This window comes from Patiria miniata, unplaced genomic scaffold, assembly GCF_015706575.1.
Source record: "Patiria miniata isolate m_02_andy unplaced genomic scaffold, ASM1570657v1 HiC_scaffold_9, whole genome shotgun sequence".
Lineage (NCBI taxonomy): Eukaryota > Metazoa > Echinodermata > Asteroidea > Valvatida > Asterinidae > Patiria > Patiria miniata.
Genome location: NW_024037076.1, coordinates 20,278,390 through 20,299,262, shown reverse-complemented (window position 1 = coordinate 20,299,262; position 20,873 = coordinate 20,278,390). Strand labels below are relative to the sequence as shown.

Genomic DNA, 20,873 nt, shown 5'->3' with positions numbered 1-20,873 from the left:
AACCCGAGCACATAAGGTTCAGAATACCCAGACTGCTCCGTGGACGCAATTGTATCCAGAAATCGTTTTAATTACTAAGACGTGAGTTGCACAATGTCAACTGTGTCAACACATGCCGGCAAGAAATGTGTTTGCTTATGCGTATCAGCATAGATTTTGGTCCTCCACTCGAGTTGTTGGCTGGGTAATTTTGGTTTGGCATTTTTTTATTCCCTCTTGATAACCTTCTCCATCCCGGTGTTGGCATCCCATCGTGGAGAGAGCCAAGCACTTCCAACTTACAGGTCTGACAAAGATTTGCGCAAATACAACTTGATTAAAGATCGACGAACGGCTCAGTATTCGGGTTTAGCTGAACTTTTACGGCTCGAGATTGTGAATTTCGCACTTGATTGGAGATAGTTCGCTCACACTGGAGTACTTTACTGGATTTATTGGCCGTGTAAAAATAGCTCGAAATAATCCACTCTACACATTGATTTTGCGAGAAGATTGTTCCAGTTGTGTCAGTGGTCCATCATCAAATGATCGAGAGCTTTAGTTTCGCTGCAGAAAAAAATCTCTGAAATCGACAGTATAATTACGAAATTGTAATAGTATCCAATCTAATTATTCTTCTCTATATTCCGATATGCGCGAAATGTAGATAACGTTCGTTTCATTTTAAGAAGTTAAGCTTGCAGTTGAGCCTTGATGTATTTTTTTTAATTTCAAATTTCTTAAGGCAGTAACATAAATAATAACTTGTGATTTTCGAAGTACTTTATGCATTTGCAACTAAGTCATACCAAACCGGACTGCGTGTGTTCAAACGAACCCCTATTTGTAGATAGGAGACTTACCAGTATGGTGCGCCTGTACAAATCACTGGCACCCCGTCGTAAATAATACCTTCAGTAGGTATACCGTCACCATGAGAATCTTCTGACTGATTCACCCCAATTAGGCTAATCACACGGGCTGAGAAAACCACATTATAGATCACTCCACTAACGGGCTTTTCGTGCCGACCTGATATTGCAACCGGCTTATAACTATAATCTTGAGACTGGCCAAATTAACCCAGGTCTAATCTCAACTTGTATGAGATAAAGCAACTTGAAGAGTATACACCTGTCAAGAAGTCCAGTCGCAAACAAGAGTACTCTTTCGACTGAGGCTGCAAATTGCGCAGTGATTTATGAGTATCGCTGGGTGCGCGGGATGTTTTCCCACTGGAGATGATTAGTGCATTCCTGGCCAAATACAGAGGCAACAAAATGCGTTAAATTTCGGGTTGAAAAGAGGCAAAGGTCGGCCATTTGTAACCGAGACAGCTATTGCACGTGCTCGATAGAGCAAATACTAGTAGCTCTCATTCATGTGTATGCACAGATCCTACCATCACTAAGGAAACACATTTGAAATTAACAGCTACATTTTATCCGGCAAAAGAGTCTGATTTCCACTATCGTGTATTACCAAAGAGAAAATAAAGGGACGTGTCACGTGGTGTTTGTCTTAACACACATTAATATAATAGTGCCAGTCAGTCGTGGTATATGTCCTTGACTCTATACTGTTGCAATATTTGGCACAAAACAAAAAAGAGACTGTAAACTTATTAGACAAAGTCGGTTTATACAGAACATATCGAAAACAAACTTGTAAAAAGTGAAGCTCAATAGACAGCTATGAGGAAGGATGCCTCCATGTAGACACCAATCGATCTTCGTTCATCGGGAAGCCAGAGATCTACCTGTTGTACTTAAGTGTTGTTTTGACAGGACTGTTTTCTTTTCCTTTCTTTCCGTTCTGCAGTTGTGGTCATGTGTGCATCGGGAGACTCCATCCGCAAAATCATGCTAGCTGCCCACGAGCTGGGCATGACCAACGGGGAGTACGCCTTCTTCAACATCTTCCTCTTCGACAGCAAGTACTTCGGGGACGTCAGCTGGGAGCGTGGTGACAAGAATGACGCTGCTGCCAAGGAGGCTTACCGATCCCTGATGACCTTCACCTTGCGTAAGCCAGAGACGCCTCAGTTTAAAGCCTTCGCCACCCAGGTCAAGGAGCGGGCTTTGAAGCAGTACAACTTCAGCTTTGATGCACTTGGAGAAGAGGTAAAGATAATTCCCTTGAGAAAGCAATACCTTTCTGCCATTCCACACATACTCATCTCAAGCTTTCGATTCATAAATGGCCAAATTTCATGGATCTGGCTAAGCGAAGAATCTCCCAATTACTGCAGAAAGTGCTGCGCTTAACGGTCAGCGTGTGTGCATTCCCCGCGAGGTTCACGCAGACTTAAAAGCGTTAAGCACAAACATAATCATATTTTGGTAAGCTGTACCATGAACCTAGCGTTAGCCGAGCCTTTAATAAAGAATTTGAAAGGCATGGTTCTACATCATTAGTGGGTAGTATTCCAGCAACGCCTAAAGCGCAAGGAATAAGTGTTAAACCTGCGTCAAAAAGAGTAAAAATATATATCCAGTTTCCGCTGCCGAAACAAAATCCATCTTGAATCATATATGTGTTTATCAGCCGAGATGAAAAAATAGGTTTTTTTCCCCTGATTTAAGTGGGTTGTCACTGTACCTGGCAATTCAGTTACTGTTGTGTTATCTGTTTCAGTGGGTGGTTGTTTGCGGAAAAAAGTCAAAAATATGTTCCATTCTTTCATTACATGAACAACGAGAGACCGCTTTTCATTATGATCTTGTAAAAGCTGTAAATTAAAAGAAATAAATTTTTTTTTAACATACTCGGTGTTGCTTTAACAATAGTACGATATACAAAGAATACATTGTGTTGTTGGTATTTCTTGCACGGGGATAGCTACTGAAGTGTCCTTCCTTCGAACAAAATTTAATCGCCTGTGAAGAGCAACATGTTGCTGGTAGATTAGCTGTTCATTTTTCACCAAAAGCAAATTTCAACTTGCACAGGCAGTCACTCGAGCAGAAAGGCCTTGTAACGAACAGAACTAGTGGTATGAAAGTACATTCCAAGTTAATGACATTTCTAAAAACAAACTCTGAAATTGAATGCTTTACCATAATTGGTCACACGTCTGTAGTTTGCTGCAGGAAGACCTGATGGTTTTTCATTCAATAAGCGGGGATTACTTTCTCTCCTATTGAGTTCGTATATTTTTGCTATTCTACAGTCTACACCCATGTCGCTGATAATTTATTAGCTTTTATTCATCAGCCACTTTTGTTGTGCTAATCCATGCCATTATTTTGTTTGGTGTATTTCCAGTAAAAATAAATATTAATACCAATATGCACTTGCTTCTACGAGAACAGGAATACCTTTTCAAGGTTTAACTTATAAATTGTAACTGTTTTTATGTATTTTTAGTTATGGTTATGCATAATACAATTTTTATACTTTCACTTGATTTTAAAAGGTTAGCTTACCCTGGTTTTTTCTTTATTAGTATTTCGTGTCTATTAAAAAGTAACTTATTTAACAGCATGGTTTGGGGCATACTCTAGTGCGAAGCAGAGCAGCTTATGTCCTTGGGCATTATGGGTAATACGCTTCAAACAAACGTGGATGAAGCAGATCACCCATTGGCTAAGTATGGGGTTTTTTTATGATGGAACGCACATAATTAATGCATTGCCATATTAAAATTTTAGCCGACAAGCGGCTTAACCGAGGGACAAGACAAGCCCGTGACAGGCGTCGGATTCCTCGCAAAGCTAAAGAAGAACGAGGATTTCGATTCCCATTGACGCTTAAGGCCGAAAGAATCTTCTTTGGTATGGTGAATGGCTTAAGGTGAAACTGGGTCGCATGTGGCATCGACAAGCTGATGTTGACCTACCCGTTGCTCAGCAGCTTCTTCAGTTATGTAAAGCGGCATGCCTTATTAGAGGCCCTGAATCTCCGTGACAAACCAAGAAGATGCCTTGCCCCAAGGGTGGGTAAATCTAGAAGGGATGTAGTGAAAGGTGGTACAGGTGGTGCGGCGCAACCGATTCCCAATCTGGATGTAGGGCCCACTTTCAGTCAGCGGTATTTGGGCTGGATTGGGACGGACAATGGTCCTGGCCTGGACGTGGATTCGATTTCCTCTTTCATATCGGCTCAAATATTCAGTTACAGGTCAAATAGTTTGGCATTTTTGAACCATCATATCAATCATGATGCAAAAGAACGATCGAAGCTGTCTCATGTAGGTCGACATTCTGTTGATCAAAAAAAAACTGAGAGCCGGGAACAGGTCATTCGGTTTCACTTAGACATCCGGGGCTTTATTTATATAGATATTCCACGGCCTGACGTTGGTCTAAATATCTTCATGTTCCTTCTAATTTGATTCTGTATACCCAGGCTTTTATTGCCATGCTGATATTTAATAATCTTTTCAAAACTCTGTGGAATAATTTGTTTCTATAAATTTTAATATATGTGAGCGCAGCAATGAATGTTTCATTCTTAAGAAGTCAAAACTCCATCATAGCTCAGGTTTAAATGACAGGTGCAATGTAATATTTTCAAAGCAGTTCTCGAAAATGCACCTTTGTGTCCCATTCAACCTTATATCAGTTTTTGTTTTGCCATTTTTGAAGGGTATTTTGGTGCCTTTTTGTTTATTTGCTGCTGCAAATTTACATATTCAACAGCAAATCGTGATGTCATTCCGGGCAGAATGTTACAGCTTTTTCAGCACAGAAAGTTGCTAGAATGTTGGGTACTTGCTGTCATAAATTTTCTTTTCTTTGGTGATTCGTTGATGTGTAAGTACATGGCAGTTAGCCAATGAGCAACCCTTTCTCACAAATGTTTTCAATTAGCAAATGTTGGGTTAACAATGAGAACAGAAAAACCCCTCAACCGAACAGTGTCTTCCTGAAATGACATCACAGCAACAGCGACATCAGTTGTCCGAAAAAGCATTGACATTTTGAAATGTTTGAAGAAGTGCATTTCTCAATGAAATTAACCAAAAAGGGATGTCAGATAGTTTCCAAACTAGATAATTCCACAAAATGTGATCCTAAGAAAATAGGCACCATATGGGCCATTTAGTTACAAAGATACTGTAATTTGTGGTTTAGACTTGGTTGGGTTAGGGAAATGACTGTGTACTTATAATTTGTTTCAAATTCCTACATTTAATAAGTATCAAAATAATGTCAAAATAATGATGAATCAAACATTGAATTCCTTTTTATATATTGATTGCATCAAACACGCCAGTTCCTAAATTTGCTCTTATATTTCTGAGATATTTATACGTGTATATGAAATGTATAACAATGATGTTTATGTCACAGATTGAGAGGTTTCTTAATGTAATTACCTCAAAATCAATGCAAAGTGACTCTTCAAAATTGATACTACTCCTTGGTACTACTCTTACAGTGGTCGTATTTAAATGAAGTTAAATGGAAGCGCACGACAAATATAGCAGCTCATTGAAGGAGGGACACTAAATTAAACGCATAATTGGGTTGAATTTATTTAAAGGGCTCATGCGATGTAATTGTTTTAATGATATCCTTGAAATGCACCTTTGTGTCCCATTTAACCTAATTTTCAATTTCTGTTTTGCCGCTTTGAAGGGTATTTTGGTGCCTTTTTGGTTTTTATGCTAATGCCAATTTCCATATTCATCACCAAACTGTGATGTCATTCCAGGCCAAACCTCAATGTAACTGCTATTTCAGCACACAAAAAAGTTGCTAGAATGTTGGATATTTTGCTGTCGTATTTTTTTCTTAGGTGATTCGTTGTTGTGTAAGTACATGGCAGTAAGCCAATGAACAACCCTTTCTCACAAATGTTTTCAATGAGCAAATTTTTGGTTCACAGAAAACCCCTAAACTGAACAGTGTCTTTCTGAAATGACATTGTACGAACAGCGTCCTCAATTGTCCGGAAAAGCATGGACAATTTTAAATGTTCGAAGAAGACTTTTCAATGAAATTAACCAAAAAGAGAAGTCAAAAAGTTTTCATACATTTAAGAGAAGTAGAAAGTTGCACAAAATGTGTTCCTAAGAACAATATCGCGTGCACCCTTTATTGGTAAAAAAAAAAAAAAAAAAAGTTGAAGAGATGAAACACACCTGAAGTTGTATGCATTTAATATTTTTCCCTGTAAAAAGTTAAAGTACATTAGACATTTAAATGCCAAGAAACCCATCCATGGTGTGTTTATGATCACAGACAGTCTATGGCTTCATCATGAGAATCAGACATTGCAAAATTTGCAGAATGCGTTCCCCCGAGCACACGTACATAGTTCGATTAGCTTTTACTGCCTCCGAGTTGCGGAAGTCTCGATGTTGATGTCAAAATCAATCGGTTTTAAAGCTGTGGCCTTTTTCAGTAAATTTACAAAGTTAACCATTGCCAAAATACGTGTCGACTTTTGCTGTCCTTTTGCTTAACATTCCGTATATAATGCCTCTTATTTAATCTCTAAAGTGTTTCGTCATTTCTGCACATGGAATGATTTCAGATGCCCATTTATTATCAAAGGTTGCGTTGTTTTGCCAGATTATTCTCCAGCCGTGTCCTTGCAAAACATCCAAAGCTGGTCATATATAGGACGTGACCTAATGGTTTATGCAGTGTTCAGTTGAGGGAGAAGTTGACAAGCTTCTTCCCAATGTTAGGACTTCACATTTCCAGGACACAAACTTCCGAGGAAAGGCGATGACGGCTCCAGCTGCTGGCTTATCAGTTCCAAGTGGCCAGTTGACCATGGCAAACTCGGAGATCGAATGGTAAGACGTCTGGACTGGAAAGCGGAAGGTCGTTGGTTCGAGACCCATCCGAATTAGCGATGGTCTTTATTTATGTCCACTTTTTAATAACATTTGTTTTGTCGCTTCATTAAAGAAACGATCGAGCGGGCTCTTTTATAACACCTATTAAGCAAGCGATATTTGTTTTGCATGCGCGGCTTCGTTTTTGTTTCAAACAGTGGACGTTTTAACATTATGCCTAATGGCGCCATTGGTACAATGAACACTGATGTTGTTTGCGCTCAACACAGTCTTGCCTCCAGTAAGGATTCTTCATGGTTGGTTGCCATGGTGACGGTAACCAGGCGCTTTCATGATTTCCCGCCGTTTGCCTTGTCGGCGCTCTCAGCTGGGGATACGTCTCTTCTCCCCTTGGCTATTTCTTTCTTGTCTGCTTGCCCGCACGCCAAGCATGCGGCATAGATGCATGCAGCATTACGGAACCTCCTTGGGGATAGTTGAGATGGTTAATTAATTCTGAACGTCGGGTTGATCTTCCAGAGATAATGCGATTCAGCCGAGTGGAAGATGTTACTGTTGGCAATATTGAAGATGGAGTTTTCTCTATCACACACAACTTTTGGTGGGTTTTTCAATGATGGTCGCTCAACACAGTGGAATGCCCTGGCTGAACTTTCAGCAGTCTCGATGTCAGAAGTGGGCCTATACAGTTGATTTATCATAGCTACAGAGCGACCTCGAACCAATAATAAAGAAAACTCATGAACCTATGAAGGCATTATAGTTGCAATTCATCATTATCGATAGTAGCTTTAACTTTGGTCCGAGGATGCGGTCACTGATGGACTGCAATGGCCTCATTTTGTTAAGGGTTTCAAAACAACAGAAAACGTATTTTTGCCTTTCCAAAATTCTGAACGATGGGAAGCAGGCCGTGGTTGGGGGCGTGCCCCCTCCCCCTGTCCGTTTTCCTTCACTGAAATGTTGAGATACACCAGCTGCTCCAACGATAATTCCTCTGATAATTAGGTTTTTACTACAAAACAAATTTCTTCTAATACGTTTAACAAAAGGGATACAATCCATTGTGTGTGACTTACTTTTTATATACATTTGTAAATCAATTTTTATCGATTTTTAACGACGGTTTTAGTTATTCCCTTTTCATTTGACAATTTTACATCTATTGTGTAGATAATACGCTCTTTTAACGCTCATTTATATAAAAGAAACTTTTATCGGCTCATTCTTGTTCACAAGTGTTTGATGAAAGGAAAACCTGCAGCAGTTAACAGTTGTAATGCACTTCAAACACGCAAATCAATTTTGACAAATGGTCAGTAAACAAATGAATCGGTGAGAGGACGGCAACAGCTGGACAAACAAAATGAAGGGTTTTGCATTATTCATCAAAGGTATCTCTGCACCGAGTTTGACATATTATAATGCAGTCAATATTAGGTCTGGTTTGATATAATTATGGAAGTACTGCGCGTTCTGATGTTGAAAGTGGGTAGGCCTTCATGGACCCGGATAATACGTCGTCCGGAAACCGGAATGTGTAGGTCCTATCTAGTTAATAATTCGGTACCTTTGGGAACGAATCATGCGTAAAAAGAGCGTGAAAGTGTACCAGTCAAGTTGAAGGTGGGTTTTATTCTCCCGCGAGATTCGCTTCGCATTCACGTGAAATGTTAACTGGTTTACAGCTGGTATAGCATAATAGTTCTGTGTACCTGCGTCTGACGTGCGATAAGAGTGATTGACGATTTCCTCTAACGTTATCATCGTCCATTGTCCGCTTTTCCTGATATCGTCAAGCTGCAGAGTCCCCTTTTGTGGGCGGTGTTGTTATGCAAATGACGTTATATTTCTGTTGTGGCGGTTTGAACAGAAGTCGGTTTGATTAAAAAAAAAAGGGGAGATTATCGGAAAACATTCATTTTATGAAAAGCGGGTGTTTTTTTTAATCTTAGGCCTACATGTAGCGGAGCAAACGGTAATGCCCAGTGCTGTAATGCATACGTTTCGTTGTAAAGATCGTTTTTGGAGAAAAAAAAATGCTTTGAAAAAATATTTTAAAATGGTTTAAACAAGTTGTGTTATCTGGCATGCTCTGGGGTTAATGATTATGAATATACGTAAGTTACATTGGGGCTTGCTGGAATTAAAGATGTACTGTGCATCCAATTGCCAGCAACAACTAATGAACTAAACAGGCTAAAAAAACGTAAATTTCAACCTTGTGTTCATGTATATATAATATTTCTACTTTTTACCTTCTTTCAACTATTTTCATTTCGTGGTAAACGCTTGTTAAAGCCCAAAACCGACGCATAATGCAAAAAATTGTCACTTTCGACCAAAGAAATTGGCCCATGTTAAGTTGAATTATTACTTTACAATTTCGAATTATTGGCTGCAAGACAATGATACCCGTTCTCGCGGGGTACGCTGGTTCCCGCCTCACAATTAGTATGTATAATATACGGACCGGGAGCCAGTCTGCTCGCAAAGCGGATCTGTTTGTGCCCAAAACAAACAAACGAAACGGTGGGTGGCCGCAAAAAATTTACACTTTTTTCAGACGCAGATTTCTCAAAATTGGGGAGACATAGCCTATTGTAATTTGTTGAACATATTCCTAATCTACAAGATTACTGTGTCATATGGTGAAAATGGCATTGAAAGTAAAGCCTAAATTAAGAAATGACGGCCATTTACAGAGAAACGGTCAAAAACCATTTTGTCCGATCCACAATTACTCCACATGCAAGTCTATGAAACTTGGTCAAAACAATAGCACTCAGTGCACAAAGAACTGCCATAACGATGACCACACATGTATCTCATACACGCTTGTGGACAAACTGGTTTTTGACCATCTTTATGTAAATGGCCGTCATTTCTTAATTAAGGCTTTATTTTCAATGCCATTTTCACATATGCCACCATATGTGCCACCTTGTGGTTTAGGAATATCTTAAAGCAATTTCAATGTGTCTCCCAATTTTGAGAAATCTGCTTCTGAAAAAGTGAAGACTTTTTGGGGCCACTCTGTAGTGGGAGATTGGACGTACTGCTCGGGTCATTTGTCATGATTTGTGGCCAATTAATCGTAATACGGTGGCGTCAGCTGTGCCGGTTATAATAGATGATTAGCCCGCAGTTTGCAGGTATTTTTCATATCTGGAAATCCTGCCATGCATAGCGGTTGCGGTGTCTGATAGCAGTCATGTCCATCGTATGTACGTGTTTTGGACTTTTGTTTCAGATTAGAGCTTCCATCAAGACAGTCTATACTTCCTTGTTTCCGAACGATTTGTTGATCAGAATTCAGAAGTAAATTAATTTGTCATTTAGAGAATCAAAATTAGACTTAAAATAACATTCTGTCCCTTTGCGTTGTAATATGACAGAGAAATCTGGTTAAATTGTAATTGTTATACGGTGTGTTTAAAAATGATAGAGTACTCCAGTTTGCCAACCTGTTGAATTCTGTTATGTGTTGTGTTATAATCATCATGGTATTCATATGCAAGCATGTTTACACTGTACAGCGTTTATATATGCACCATTTTTGTTCTTCGGTAAAGTAGACCAGCCATAACGTGTTTAATGAAGTGACGAGCGATCTTGAAGCAATAAGCATTCATGATTGAATAACCAAATTTTATTTGGCACGCGCAGATGGTTGATCAGCGCCTGGCCTTGTTTCCATATGTTCACGCACATACACTTGCACTTTATTTCTTACACGGCGTTTAAAAAGTGATCATCTTAATTGAAACATCGAACTAAATAGTCTACAAGACTGTCTTCTACTTTAATGACGTCCACTTCGTCCATTAGGATGTTGCAAACCTTATTGTACTTGCACCAGCTGTAGCGTTCGTTGCGCTTGATAAGCATCCGTCTGTCTGCTGTATTTTTATTTTTCAAGTTATTGATGAATATCTTATGGCGCACTTGGATTTTATACGCCCGAATTAGTAACACGTGTCTCAGCGTACGTCTTATCATAGAAAGCGTTCAGCATTCATGAGTCCTCACAGATTAGAATGTTTCATGTAAGGAGGATCGATACATTTTGACATGTCCGAATGATATGGTTTGGTCGTAGTCGTATCTGTCCTCGCGGTGTTGACAAATTAAGAAATTGCTTCGCCCAACCGAAACTAACCCTTATCTTATGACGCCAGTACAGCCGTATCCACTTTGTCGAGATTTGCTTTCCTTCCTTGATAACAGATGTCCCAGATATGGTCCAGGAATAAATTCTAATAATAAAATAGAAGAACCCTTGCAATTCGCAGCGGAAGCTTCTAATATAGACTTCATTTGAGTGACGAATAACACGAGAACAACATGCACATGTGGCACCTGCTTCTTAATGTCAGTAGATCGTATTGGCGAGGACGCCATTTTAGATTGTGCTCCCAGAATCTCTCTTATAAATTGTAAACTGTTGATTGGGATGGTGCCAGACTGTTTTATGATTGGAGTGCTTACCAAGCCTTGCTGTCTTTTTTTTTTAATGTGGCTTAAAACATTAGGGTATGTTTAATCACAAACTTTAAATTATTCATCAGAGCAGACTGGTATTAATTTCTTAACGAAAATGTATTTCATTGCTTTCATTTCTACTCCCAAGTTCCAAAAAAATAAGAGTTTACCTCACTTTCAATTTAATATGGCCGACTCGTGAATATAGTCTATTGGTTTGAGCTGCCGATAGGGTTACTTGCTGTAAGTCATATACCAAAGCACATCATAGAAATATACACCAAATTATCTGATTTGCTTAGAATTTATAGAAGTAAAGCTTTTTATTCGTTAAAAAAAAATTTCTTTTTGGGGAGGGACCTCTGTAGGCCGGATGTAATTTAAAACTAGGGCTATTAAAATTTAACAGCAGGAAAATATACATCCAACAGACGTGCATATAGTTTTGTCATAGCAAGGTATTTCAAGGGAACTCGTTTGAGAAAAATTGTTCTTTTGGGGAGGGACCTCTGTAGGCCGGATGTAATTTAAAACTAGGGCTATTAAAATTTAACAGCAGGAAAACATTACATCCAACAGACGTGCATATAGTTTTGTCATAGCAAGGTATTTCAAGGGAACTCGTTTGAGAAAAATCCCTGAACACAGCAACACCTGAGTGTCGTATTATATACACTGCTTAGAATGTATTTTTCTCAATTTCTGGTGTAAGTTTGGGGTTGCAATTCTTGAACTGTTTGGCTGTGCGGACTTGGCCTATTTGTGTGGGGTTTTTTTTCTTTCTATTACTTTCTTGATTTATGAGCTTCTTTGAGTATTCTGTTTACCCAGACTCTAATGCCTAACTAATCCGGTTTATCATTTGAAAAAGAAGCATGTTGTGTCAGGAAGCGCCAGCCGCAACTTAAACCAGATCCTCAAGGGAAGAAGCGTGAATAGACGTTATCTGGGGCAACGTGTTTTGAAAGTGATTATGCATTGTGCATCATTTTCGTGGCTAACATCATAGTAGACTGTTTCCCGCCCCCTTAAAATATGGGGACTGGTAATTGGATCACCTCTGCGCGCGCATCATAATTGTTTATTTTTGTTAAAATCATTGTTTAGCTATGTGCATGGACGGTGATTGAACACACGATTATCAAAAAACTCACTCTTACCGCAAAAAGTACGCAAATCATCATTGTCTCCATGAAGTTATCTTTCAAGCATTTCAATTGCTAAAGTTTTAAATACTGATTAGTAATTTCTCTCTCTTTATTGATGCTTGTCGGAGACACTTTCGAATTCAGCAAATCGAAGCTCATCACCTCCGAAATTGTACGTCATGTGATGTGCACGTCATGCATACATTTGCATACATTAGGAGGGATGCCTCCTGATGTATGGAAGATTCACCGCTAGCTACTGTCCAATTTTTGAAGTCTGCGTCAGGAAGACTTACATCAAGGTGACAGGGAAACGGAAAAGATTGGAGGGCAAGCATTGGGGGATGGAAAAAATTACATATTGTCCCATCGGGATCTACCCGATGTTCCCCCAATACCTATGTGTCCCAATACCTATGTTTCCCAAATCCGTAGGGTTTATAGGGTTAGGGTAGGATTGGGGTGAGGGTTAGGGTTAGGGCCTAGATGGTTAGGGTTAAGGTTAGGGTTGGGGAACATAGGTATTGGGGAACATATAGGTATGCACCCGTGCCACGTGTAAGGCTTTCAGATACATGTTTCAGATTGAGACGTATACAACACTTCCCCCTTATTTTTCTGCATGCTCTGCAATAAATTAACAACGATTTTCTAAAGGGCTTATCGAATCGAAACTTCATTTCACGAATGAACGCCGACTGGTTGTTAAATTAGAATATAGATTAGATTATGGCATGACAGTGCTTTAATTGGAGAGCTTCTTTTGTGATATGCGTGACTGTGATTGTAGCCTATTCATAATGTATAACGACCAATTTCAAAGTACCGAAGCTATCACTATTCACTAAATGCCCGGGTGACGTCGCACTGTCTGCCATTAACCTAATATACATATGTTCTTCTAACTTCAAAATCCCGCAATTTTAAAACCATTATTTAATGAACAACGGAAATATTTATTAATTTGTAACATTTATGAAAATAATCCATATATTTACCAAACGCTAATATAGGGACGATATTAAACTGTTCTGAGCAATTACTAAGGCCATCAGCCTGGGGGTTTGGTCAGTATCAAATCAGGGCATAAATGATTATAGTGCGGATGCACTATGCTTGAGTGGTAACAAGCATTTTGATGGACATTTTGAAAGAATAGGTGATAACACCCAAAAAGCTGCCACCGCTGCAATGCTGTCACCTATTTTCCAACTCTGGAGGTGTATACCTTCCCAAAAATGGCTGTGACGATTATTCAACTCATTTGATACCGGTGGCCAAGCTTTTGGACCGAGGCTGATGGCCTTACTGCCGTCTGGCGTGGTAACTTGGATATTGTTTCGATTTATTTTTTTAAGTGACTCCGGTGAATATGATACACTCGTCCTATCTAATATTTGTTTTGAATTTTAACTTTAAACAGTCAAAGCATCATGTTTCCAGTCGATATTTCTGTAAACCAATTTGAAAATAACTATACTTTTCTTGCTTCGGGGACATATCCCCTCCCCAATCCCCCCCCCCCCCCCCCGGATCGCTGACCTTGGTAACAAAGAATGCGGGAATAACCTGTCGATATTCGCAGTGCTTCGTGGATATGGATGATGAGCAAGCAATGCAGTTTCTATATAATTGTTTTCCAAAATTAAATGAGGCATCAATTCACGTATTATTGCACAACATATAAGAAATGTAATGCGCCTTTCAAATGTCCCCCCCCCCCCCCACTGCCAGGTCCGATGCCGGGATTTGGTCACGTTCTTCATGCCCAAGGGTCTGGATTTTGGTCACTCAAATTACATTGGTAACATTGTCGTACTACATGGAAAGGCAATCACTAGTGCGCCCCACGTATGTATGTCGGGGCATGGTCGGGGACTGTCACTTAGATTTTGCCCGAGGGTGGGGATTTTGTCACCTCAATAGTGACAATCCCCACGTATTAGTTGGGGCAGCCCGGGGGAGGGGTGGGGGAAACAATTGATAGGCGCATAATAGTTGTAAATAAAATTCAAATTTTAACTTTAGAAGGAAAAAAGACATTAGCTTGATATTTCTTTAAAGGTATCAGTCATCAAGCACAAGGGAACGATTGTGATTGGTCAGTGTTGGAGGCGTGAGCTTGAAATCTAGATTCTGATTGGCCAGTATTGGCAGGGACATAGTCTAGGATTCATAAAACTTATATCCAAAAAGGGATTCCTCAAAACGTTTTTTTTTTCAATCTGATAAGCTTTAAAATTGTTTAAAGTAATTATATTTTAAAACCAGTGCAACAGTGTGTGAAAAGAGGATCAACAAACCAATACCAATCAAAGCAACCATTACCAGCGGCCAAGCAATTTGTCCCTTCCGAACAGGCACATATTAACGGGCACTGCACAAGTGTACTTAACTCCCTCGGTTGCAATATTGCTTAGTTCTCAATGACATTTTATATCTCCCTTAGGCCTAGTCTTTTTTAGTGACTAATATAAACATTTGTATAAATGGTATTAAACTGATTATGACGCTGTACATTGAAGTACTTGCCCAAACGAATGCGAAATCGGCTTAATGCCCTAATCCCTCAAAAGGTTAAATCAGTTTAAGGAGAACATGAACATTGAAAGTATCCAAATGTCAGTGAACTGAGACGCTGGAAATAGCTGAAATTCAAAGTGATACACCGTTGGGATTACCGATGATGGTAATGATACAGTTTGGGGTTCGGCCTGCTGTTCTGGGGCGATCGAAGGCCGAACATGTTCATGGATGCAAATCTTATCAGTCTTAGCAAGGACATGCATGGGACTTTTTACTTAATCTAGATTGAGAGCTAAAGTGATTTTAAGGATAAATGTATCCGCTGGAGTTCTATGTCGTCTGTGTAAAAAAGTATCCCTACGATAATTCCTATTTTAAAAAAAGTAATTGTGGTCTCTGTCTAAGCCGGAAAGTTTTCATGACTCAGATGACCGTTAGCCTTTCCGATGTCTAATATACAGAAGAGAGTCAGAGTACGACCGTCGATGTTTGTCTTCAGGCTTGTTTACTTGCTGGAGAGTTGAGTGTCCTTCTGTGTGGCTTACATAAGCTGCTCATTGAAAGATATTCGGGATTGTAGTTTGATTGGGGACCTCACTGTTTTGCATGCTTCGTCATTTCCTTCGATGTTCTGAGAAAAACATTCGAACTAAGGAACTACTGAAATCGGCATTCGAAACCCGAGTAAAGCTTTCTCAGTTGATCCGCTGGTGAAACGTCTGAGCCTCCGCTGTGCGCCTCCTACAGAGGGAGAAAGTCCCTTTGATTGCAAAGTGGAGAAGCGTTTGTTGCTAACAACTGTCTCTAAGGCACTTTCATATTGTAAGGACTGTTTTTAATCTTTACTGGAATTGTGTAGGATTTGAATTGACAGGTCATAGAAACCTGCCCCCATTTTTTCTCTTATGTGCCATGCTCCACTTTTTATGCCATGTCACTCTCGGAATGACCTCTATAATTTGTGAACTTCTGAATAATTATGTTACATAGATCTCCCGGCTATTTTAAAACTTTTCCATTCCAATTCACCACTTCCAATATTCAAATTCGTCCGAGAACATTTTTACATGCTTTTAGTCAAATCAATTTAGTCATTTATCATTCAATTTCAAAGTTTGGTCAACTTATTTAAGTGTTTGGTCAAGAGAATTCGTCGATTCAGATTGAATTCGTCTCAGCATTTCAGAAATCGAATTCGTCTGGTATCAATCAATTTAAAACGTATGCTCAGTAAATTAGTCTGCATTAGTCTTTGTAAATTAGTCATTGCTAAAGCATTTCCCTTGTCCTCGAGCAAAATTAATTCAGCACATTCGTCCGTATGATGTTTTCAGAACAAGTAGGTGTGCTTAACCCTAAAAGGGCCGGGGGCGGATTGCGCCCCCTCCCCGCACTTTTTTTCGCAATATTTTCGCCAATTGCGCGTTTCTCGCTGTGAGCTTTCATAACTTTCTAGCTTCAAGTTTGGCGCACGTTTTGATACCAACTGTATGAAAAAAAAGTCACCGAGCTAGTGCGCGACATTATTTGAGGCTGCGCGCCACCGAAATTGCACTTTCTCATATACGATACTTTATAGATAGTACAGCTTGCTGAACGAATGAAACAAGTGTTAAATTAAAATGAAAGAAGGAAACGTCAAAAACTACGATGACCATTAGCTCCCAGTCTAACATTTGTGTGTGCCCAAAACTGAGTCTAACGTATTTTTAAAACGATAATCAAAAGAAACAAACAACAAAGTTATGAAAAAATAAGGAGCTAAAAAAAAGTGGATAAATACTGTTATCAGCGGCCTGTATGTCTCCTACTGAAGATGTCATATAGTGAAGTATGACGAAATTGAAAAAAATTGTTATAAAATTGTGTGGCATATTAAGACGAATTTGTTTTCTGAATGACACGGTTCGGCGTAGAAGAGACGAAATCGAATACTCCTGGACGAATGTCTGTGCTCATTGAGCAGTTTTAATTTTCTTGAACTAAAATTGAAACTGTATCAAAAAGGACAAAATTAAACATTGAAAGTGCACTTTCGATTTTGCTGGACGAATTTGAATAGGCCTATTAGAATTGGACAGAAAATAGCCGGGAAAACCTAAATAGTACAATTCGAGACAGTATAGGTTGTGACTTAACGTTTGTCGGCTGATTGACTGCCAAGTAAGTACAAGCGAAATTAAACAATAAAAAAAAACAGATAGAAGTGGCCTCAGAAAACGTTTTGGCAACTTCCGTAATCAAATAGTCGTGACAATAAAGTTTCTGTAAAGATTGTATCCCTTTTAGACCATGCACATTGGAATTTAAAAATATGTAGTTTTAAGGGGAAATTTCACTAATGAGTGATGTTTAAAGACATTATATTCACCATCCGTGTAAATACCAGTAACTCTGATTGCTGTCTGGAATTGAGCACAATATCGTTGCAAAATTTACGGGTAGGCAACCGGACACCAGAAGAGACGAGTCCATATAACGGTGACGATCTTTGCATTAAGGGAGCGTAAGACACCAGACTAAGATCTTAAGTACAGGCGCTACAAGGTTGAGTCTGATTCTGAGGTCAATGACTTCTTGTGTATTATGCTCGTGCAAAACTGCCGTCGTGCGCGCTACAGTTATTCACAATGTTTGTTTCCCTGGTCACGTCCGTTGCTAATAACGCTTGCTGCGTAGAGGTGACAATTCTTGCACCGAGACCTTTCCCCCTAATTTGTTTTCCAAATATACATGTGAAAGAACCCTTTCAGAGCCATAGGTGTTATTGTGGTGAAATACGAGGACTTCAATCGCTATAAGAGATTACTCGCTTCCTGCATTTTGATATGGATTCCGTGCGGACGATACTGTGATTTTGTTTCGTAATTCGTTTCTAAATCGGGAAGTAAAAAAAAAAATGCTTCTAAAAAATAATGTTTTAACCGTTTGGGATATTTATTTCGTTTGGTAAACCACAATGTTTTTTGGCGATAATCAAAATGGCCTAATGTAAAAGGTAGAAAAAACAACAGAGCAGTAACTGATATTATCGTCAGTTGCGACTTGCAGGCAAGCGCAAGCCCCCATCGGTACTATTTTCGTCCTCAGTTTTGTCACTGCGAATGGAAAAAAAGTCTTCCGATATATTATTGAGAACACTGTCGTATTGGGCTTCATAACAATGCATGACGCGATTGCTGCCTTCCAGTCGCATTGTTCCAAGGCTATCGCCCAACGAAACAATCAAAAAATAAATCAGGATCCTCGAGCCTCTTGTATGATAAAAAGCAGAGTAAGACGTATAATAGAACAACCATAAAGGGAAGATAACAGGGTTTTTTTCTCCTCCATGGAAAAACCTTAATCATCAAATTTAGTTATAAATATATAAAATGTACCAAAGTATGTGTACTACAAGAGGAATAGCTGGGTGCCGCCTTTTTGTTAAGATAACCAGGTTTTGGAAAGGTTATCCTAAAAAATGATTGGAAAATCACTTTTTCTGGGATGAAAATGCCTGCTATATATACACGTCATGTGGAAATCAGAATACTGTACATAAGACCAAAGAAATATGGCCCGAAAACCCATCCAAGAACCCCGCCGATGACTGGTTTATCTTTGTTTTTTATCCCCAGGTCAACACCTTTGTTGGGGCCTTTCACGATGCCGTCATCCTATACGCCTTGGCACTGAACGAGACCCTGGAAGCTGGTGAGAACCCTCGCGACGGACAGGCGCTTACTCACCGGATGTGGAACAGGACTTTCGAAGGTAAAAACTGCTCCCTTGTAAACCTGCCCCGCCCTGTGTCATACATTATTTTACCCTGGAAACCAGGGAAAACATTGAAAACGAGTTACCAATTTTTTTTTCGATAGGGAAAAGTCAGAGAAATTGGAAAAAACACCAACAATTCAGGGAATTTGAAAGTGACCCAGAAGGGAAAGGTTTTTGCCGGTTTGGCGTTTGTGCCATGTGTCCAAGCTTTGGCCTTTGACTGGCTTTGTAGTGTTTATGCAGTGTGAATATTAAACGACTCTCCAGACAATAACAAGTGGCTATGTACCTCGTGACTATACCTAGCAACCTCGTTGAAGTACATATAATTCTCATGGAATTTTGGGAGTTTCTCAGGGAAATATAAGGGGAAACTCTGGAAATGGACTCATAATGTGCTGGGAACCCTGCTTAGACCCAAGCACATAATTTATATTGAAGCCCTTTTTCTTTTTAACAATTGTTGACTGGTGTGATGTGGGATAAGACGTTTTGAACACCCGAGGGGCGCATAGCACTCGAGGCGATGGGCCCCGAGGGTGTTCAAAACGTCATATCCCACATCACAGCATTGTTTTGTTATACCTCTGTTTTGGATTATTTGGATTTTGACGTGAAAATCACGATAACAAAACGGCAGTAAGCACAACAATCATGACAATCTAACGGCAACTCACATGCATGTCGCGTGCTCGAAACAGCAGATCGTCTGGTAGTTCGCTGCTCCCACTCATGTGTGAAAACATGGTGAAAATAGTGTGGGTACCAACGATACAAGCGTTTGACACCGTACGTGCCGTATACGTATACAAAGTCATAGCACACAGCCTGTGGGATATCACGTACTTGATATCCCACAGGGAGTCCGCCATGACTTTTTATAAACTTAACACGTGATCGTTCTAGGCCAATGAAAATACAGTATTCAAGACAGAGGTATAACAATATTCATTATTCACTGAAAAGTTACGTGTTTTTTTTCGTCTTAAACAATGGCATACAAATGTTAAATCGCCGTGCTGTTTTTCAGGAAATGGGGGTGTGTGATATGAAAGGGGTTGAGTGAAGACACGAAGGCGTGCCTTCGGGGGCCCTGAAAGCTACGATGCTTTCTCCTGCATTCATAGCATTTATTTAGGAACTTTAGCATTTCATTTATTAATTTTGCTAGATCAGCGGTTGAAGTATTTCCAAAGTCCTTGACATCTCGTTTCAAGTCATCTGAAGTATCATTTTGAAGTATCTTTTGTTGACTTCGGTAAAGGATTACCATATTCGTCCCACGAACGTGCGATTTCTTACAATAACAAGAACTGTAGAGAGTGACAAAATGTATTTTTTTACAACAGAAAACACGTGTAGAAAAAATATATGTTGGCAATGATGTGGAAAACGATGCATTTTGGTATTAAAACTAGTTTTGTTCCCGTTTTGAATACGCAGTAACTGCCCAAACTGTTTTATTTATGTTCACACGAAGAATGAGTTGCTAGCGAACCTGTCTTCTACTTCCGGGGGTGTTTGGGGTTATTTTCCCCATTTTTGTAAGTTTCAGTTTTGAATGAGTTAGGTTTTCCAACGCTTATGAACTTTTTCCCATCACTTCCTGTGTTTTTGTTTTCACGAAATGCATTCCATATTTTTATTTTATTATAACATAGCACGTATCTCCAAAACAGTCGTGCAATTGGCAAAAACTTTCCAAGTTGGTTTAATGTTAGTAATAAAGTTTATGGGGTGGTAAACGACTGTTTTCGAGAAGGCCATGGATATAAAATTGATGGTAAAACTTTACCTTGACCGTCGTATCGTATTTTATTGTTAGAACTTCGAATTACTGGTATATACATGTAAATCCTGTACCGTATTTTTTTTGTAATTAAGAGAAAAAGATCACTACACGAGAAGTACAGTGTGATCGCAGTGAATATCCTACATGGGATCTATTTTACGCTTTGTTTTCTTTGATATTTGTTAATTTATCTTTTTCTGGCTTCATCTATGTTCTTGCATTAGGGTATTATAGTGTTCGCAGCGTGTGCAAGAAACCTTGCAGTACAGTAAACCAAATAACGGACCATAGCTTGGGCTTTTTTGAATTTGGGAATAGGTCCAACTTTCCCTTGCAGGTTTTCAGTGGGATTAATATGTGCAATAAATGTTTATGATATACCTGCATCTACGAATTTTATCGTCCACATGGTGCCATGCGATAC

The 20,873-nt window shown here is 39.3% G+C and overlaps 1 protein-coding gene across 1 annotated transcript in view; it reads left to right on the top strand.

The window, feature by feature from the left end:
* Positions 1 to 1,781: 1,781 nt before the first annotated feature.
* Positions 1,782 to 20,873, top strand: part of LOC119721030 (atrial natriuretic peptide receptor 1-like) — a 92,257-nt gene continuing 73,165 nt past the window's right edge. The window contains exons 1-2 of the mRNA XM_038190898.1: positions 1,782 to 2,102; positions 18,516 to 18,651. Of these exons, the coding sequence (XP_038046826.1) occupies positions 1,809 to 2,102; positions 18,516 to 18,651 (430 nt within the window). The 5' untranslated portion in view covers positions 1,782 to 1,808. The remainder of the gene's footprint in view (positions 2,103 to 18,515; positions 18,652 to 20,873) is intronic.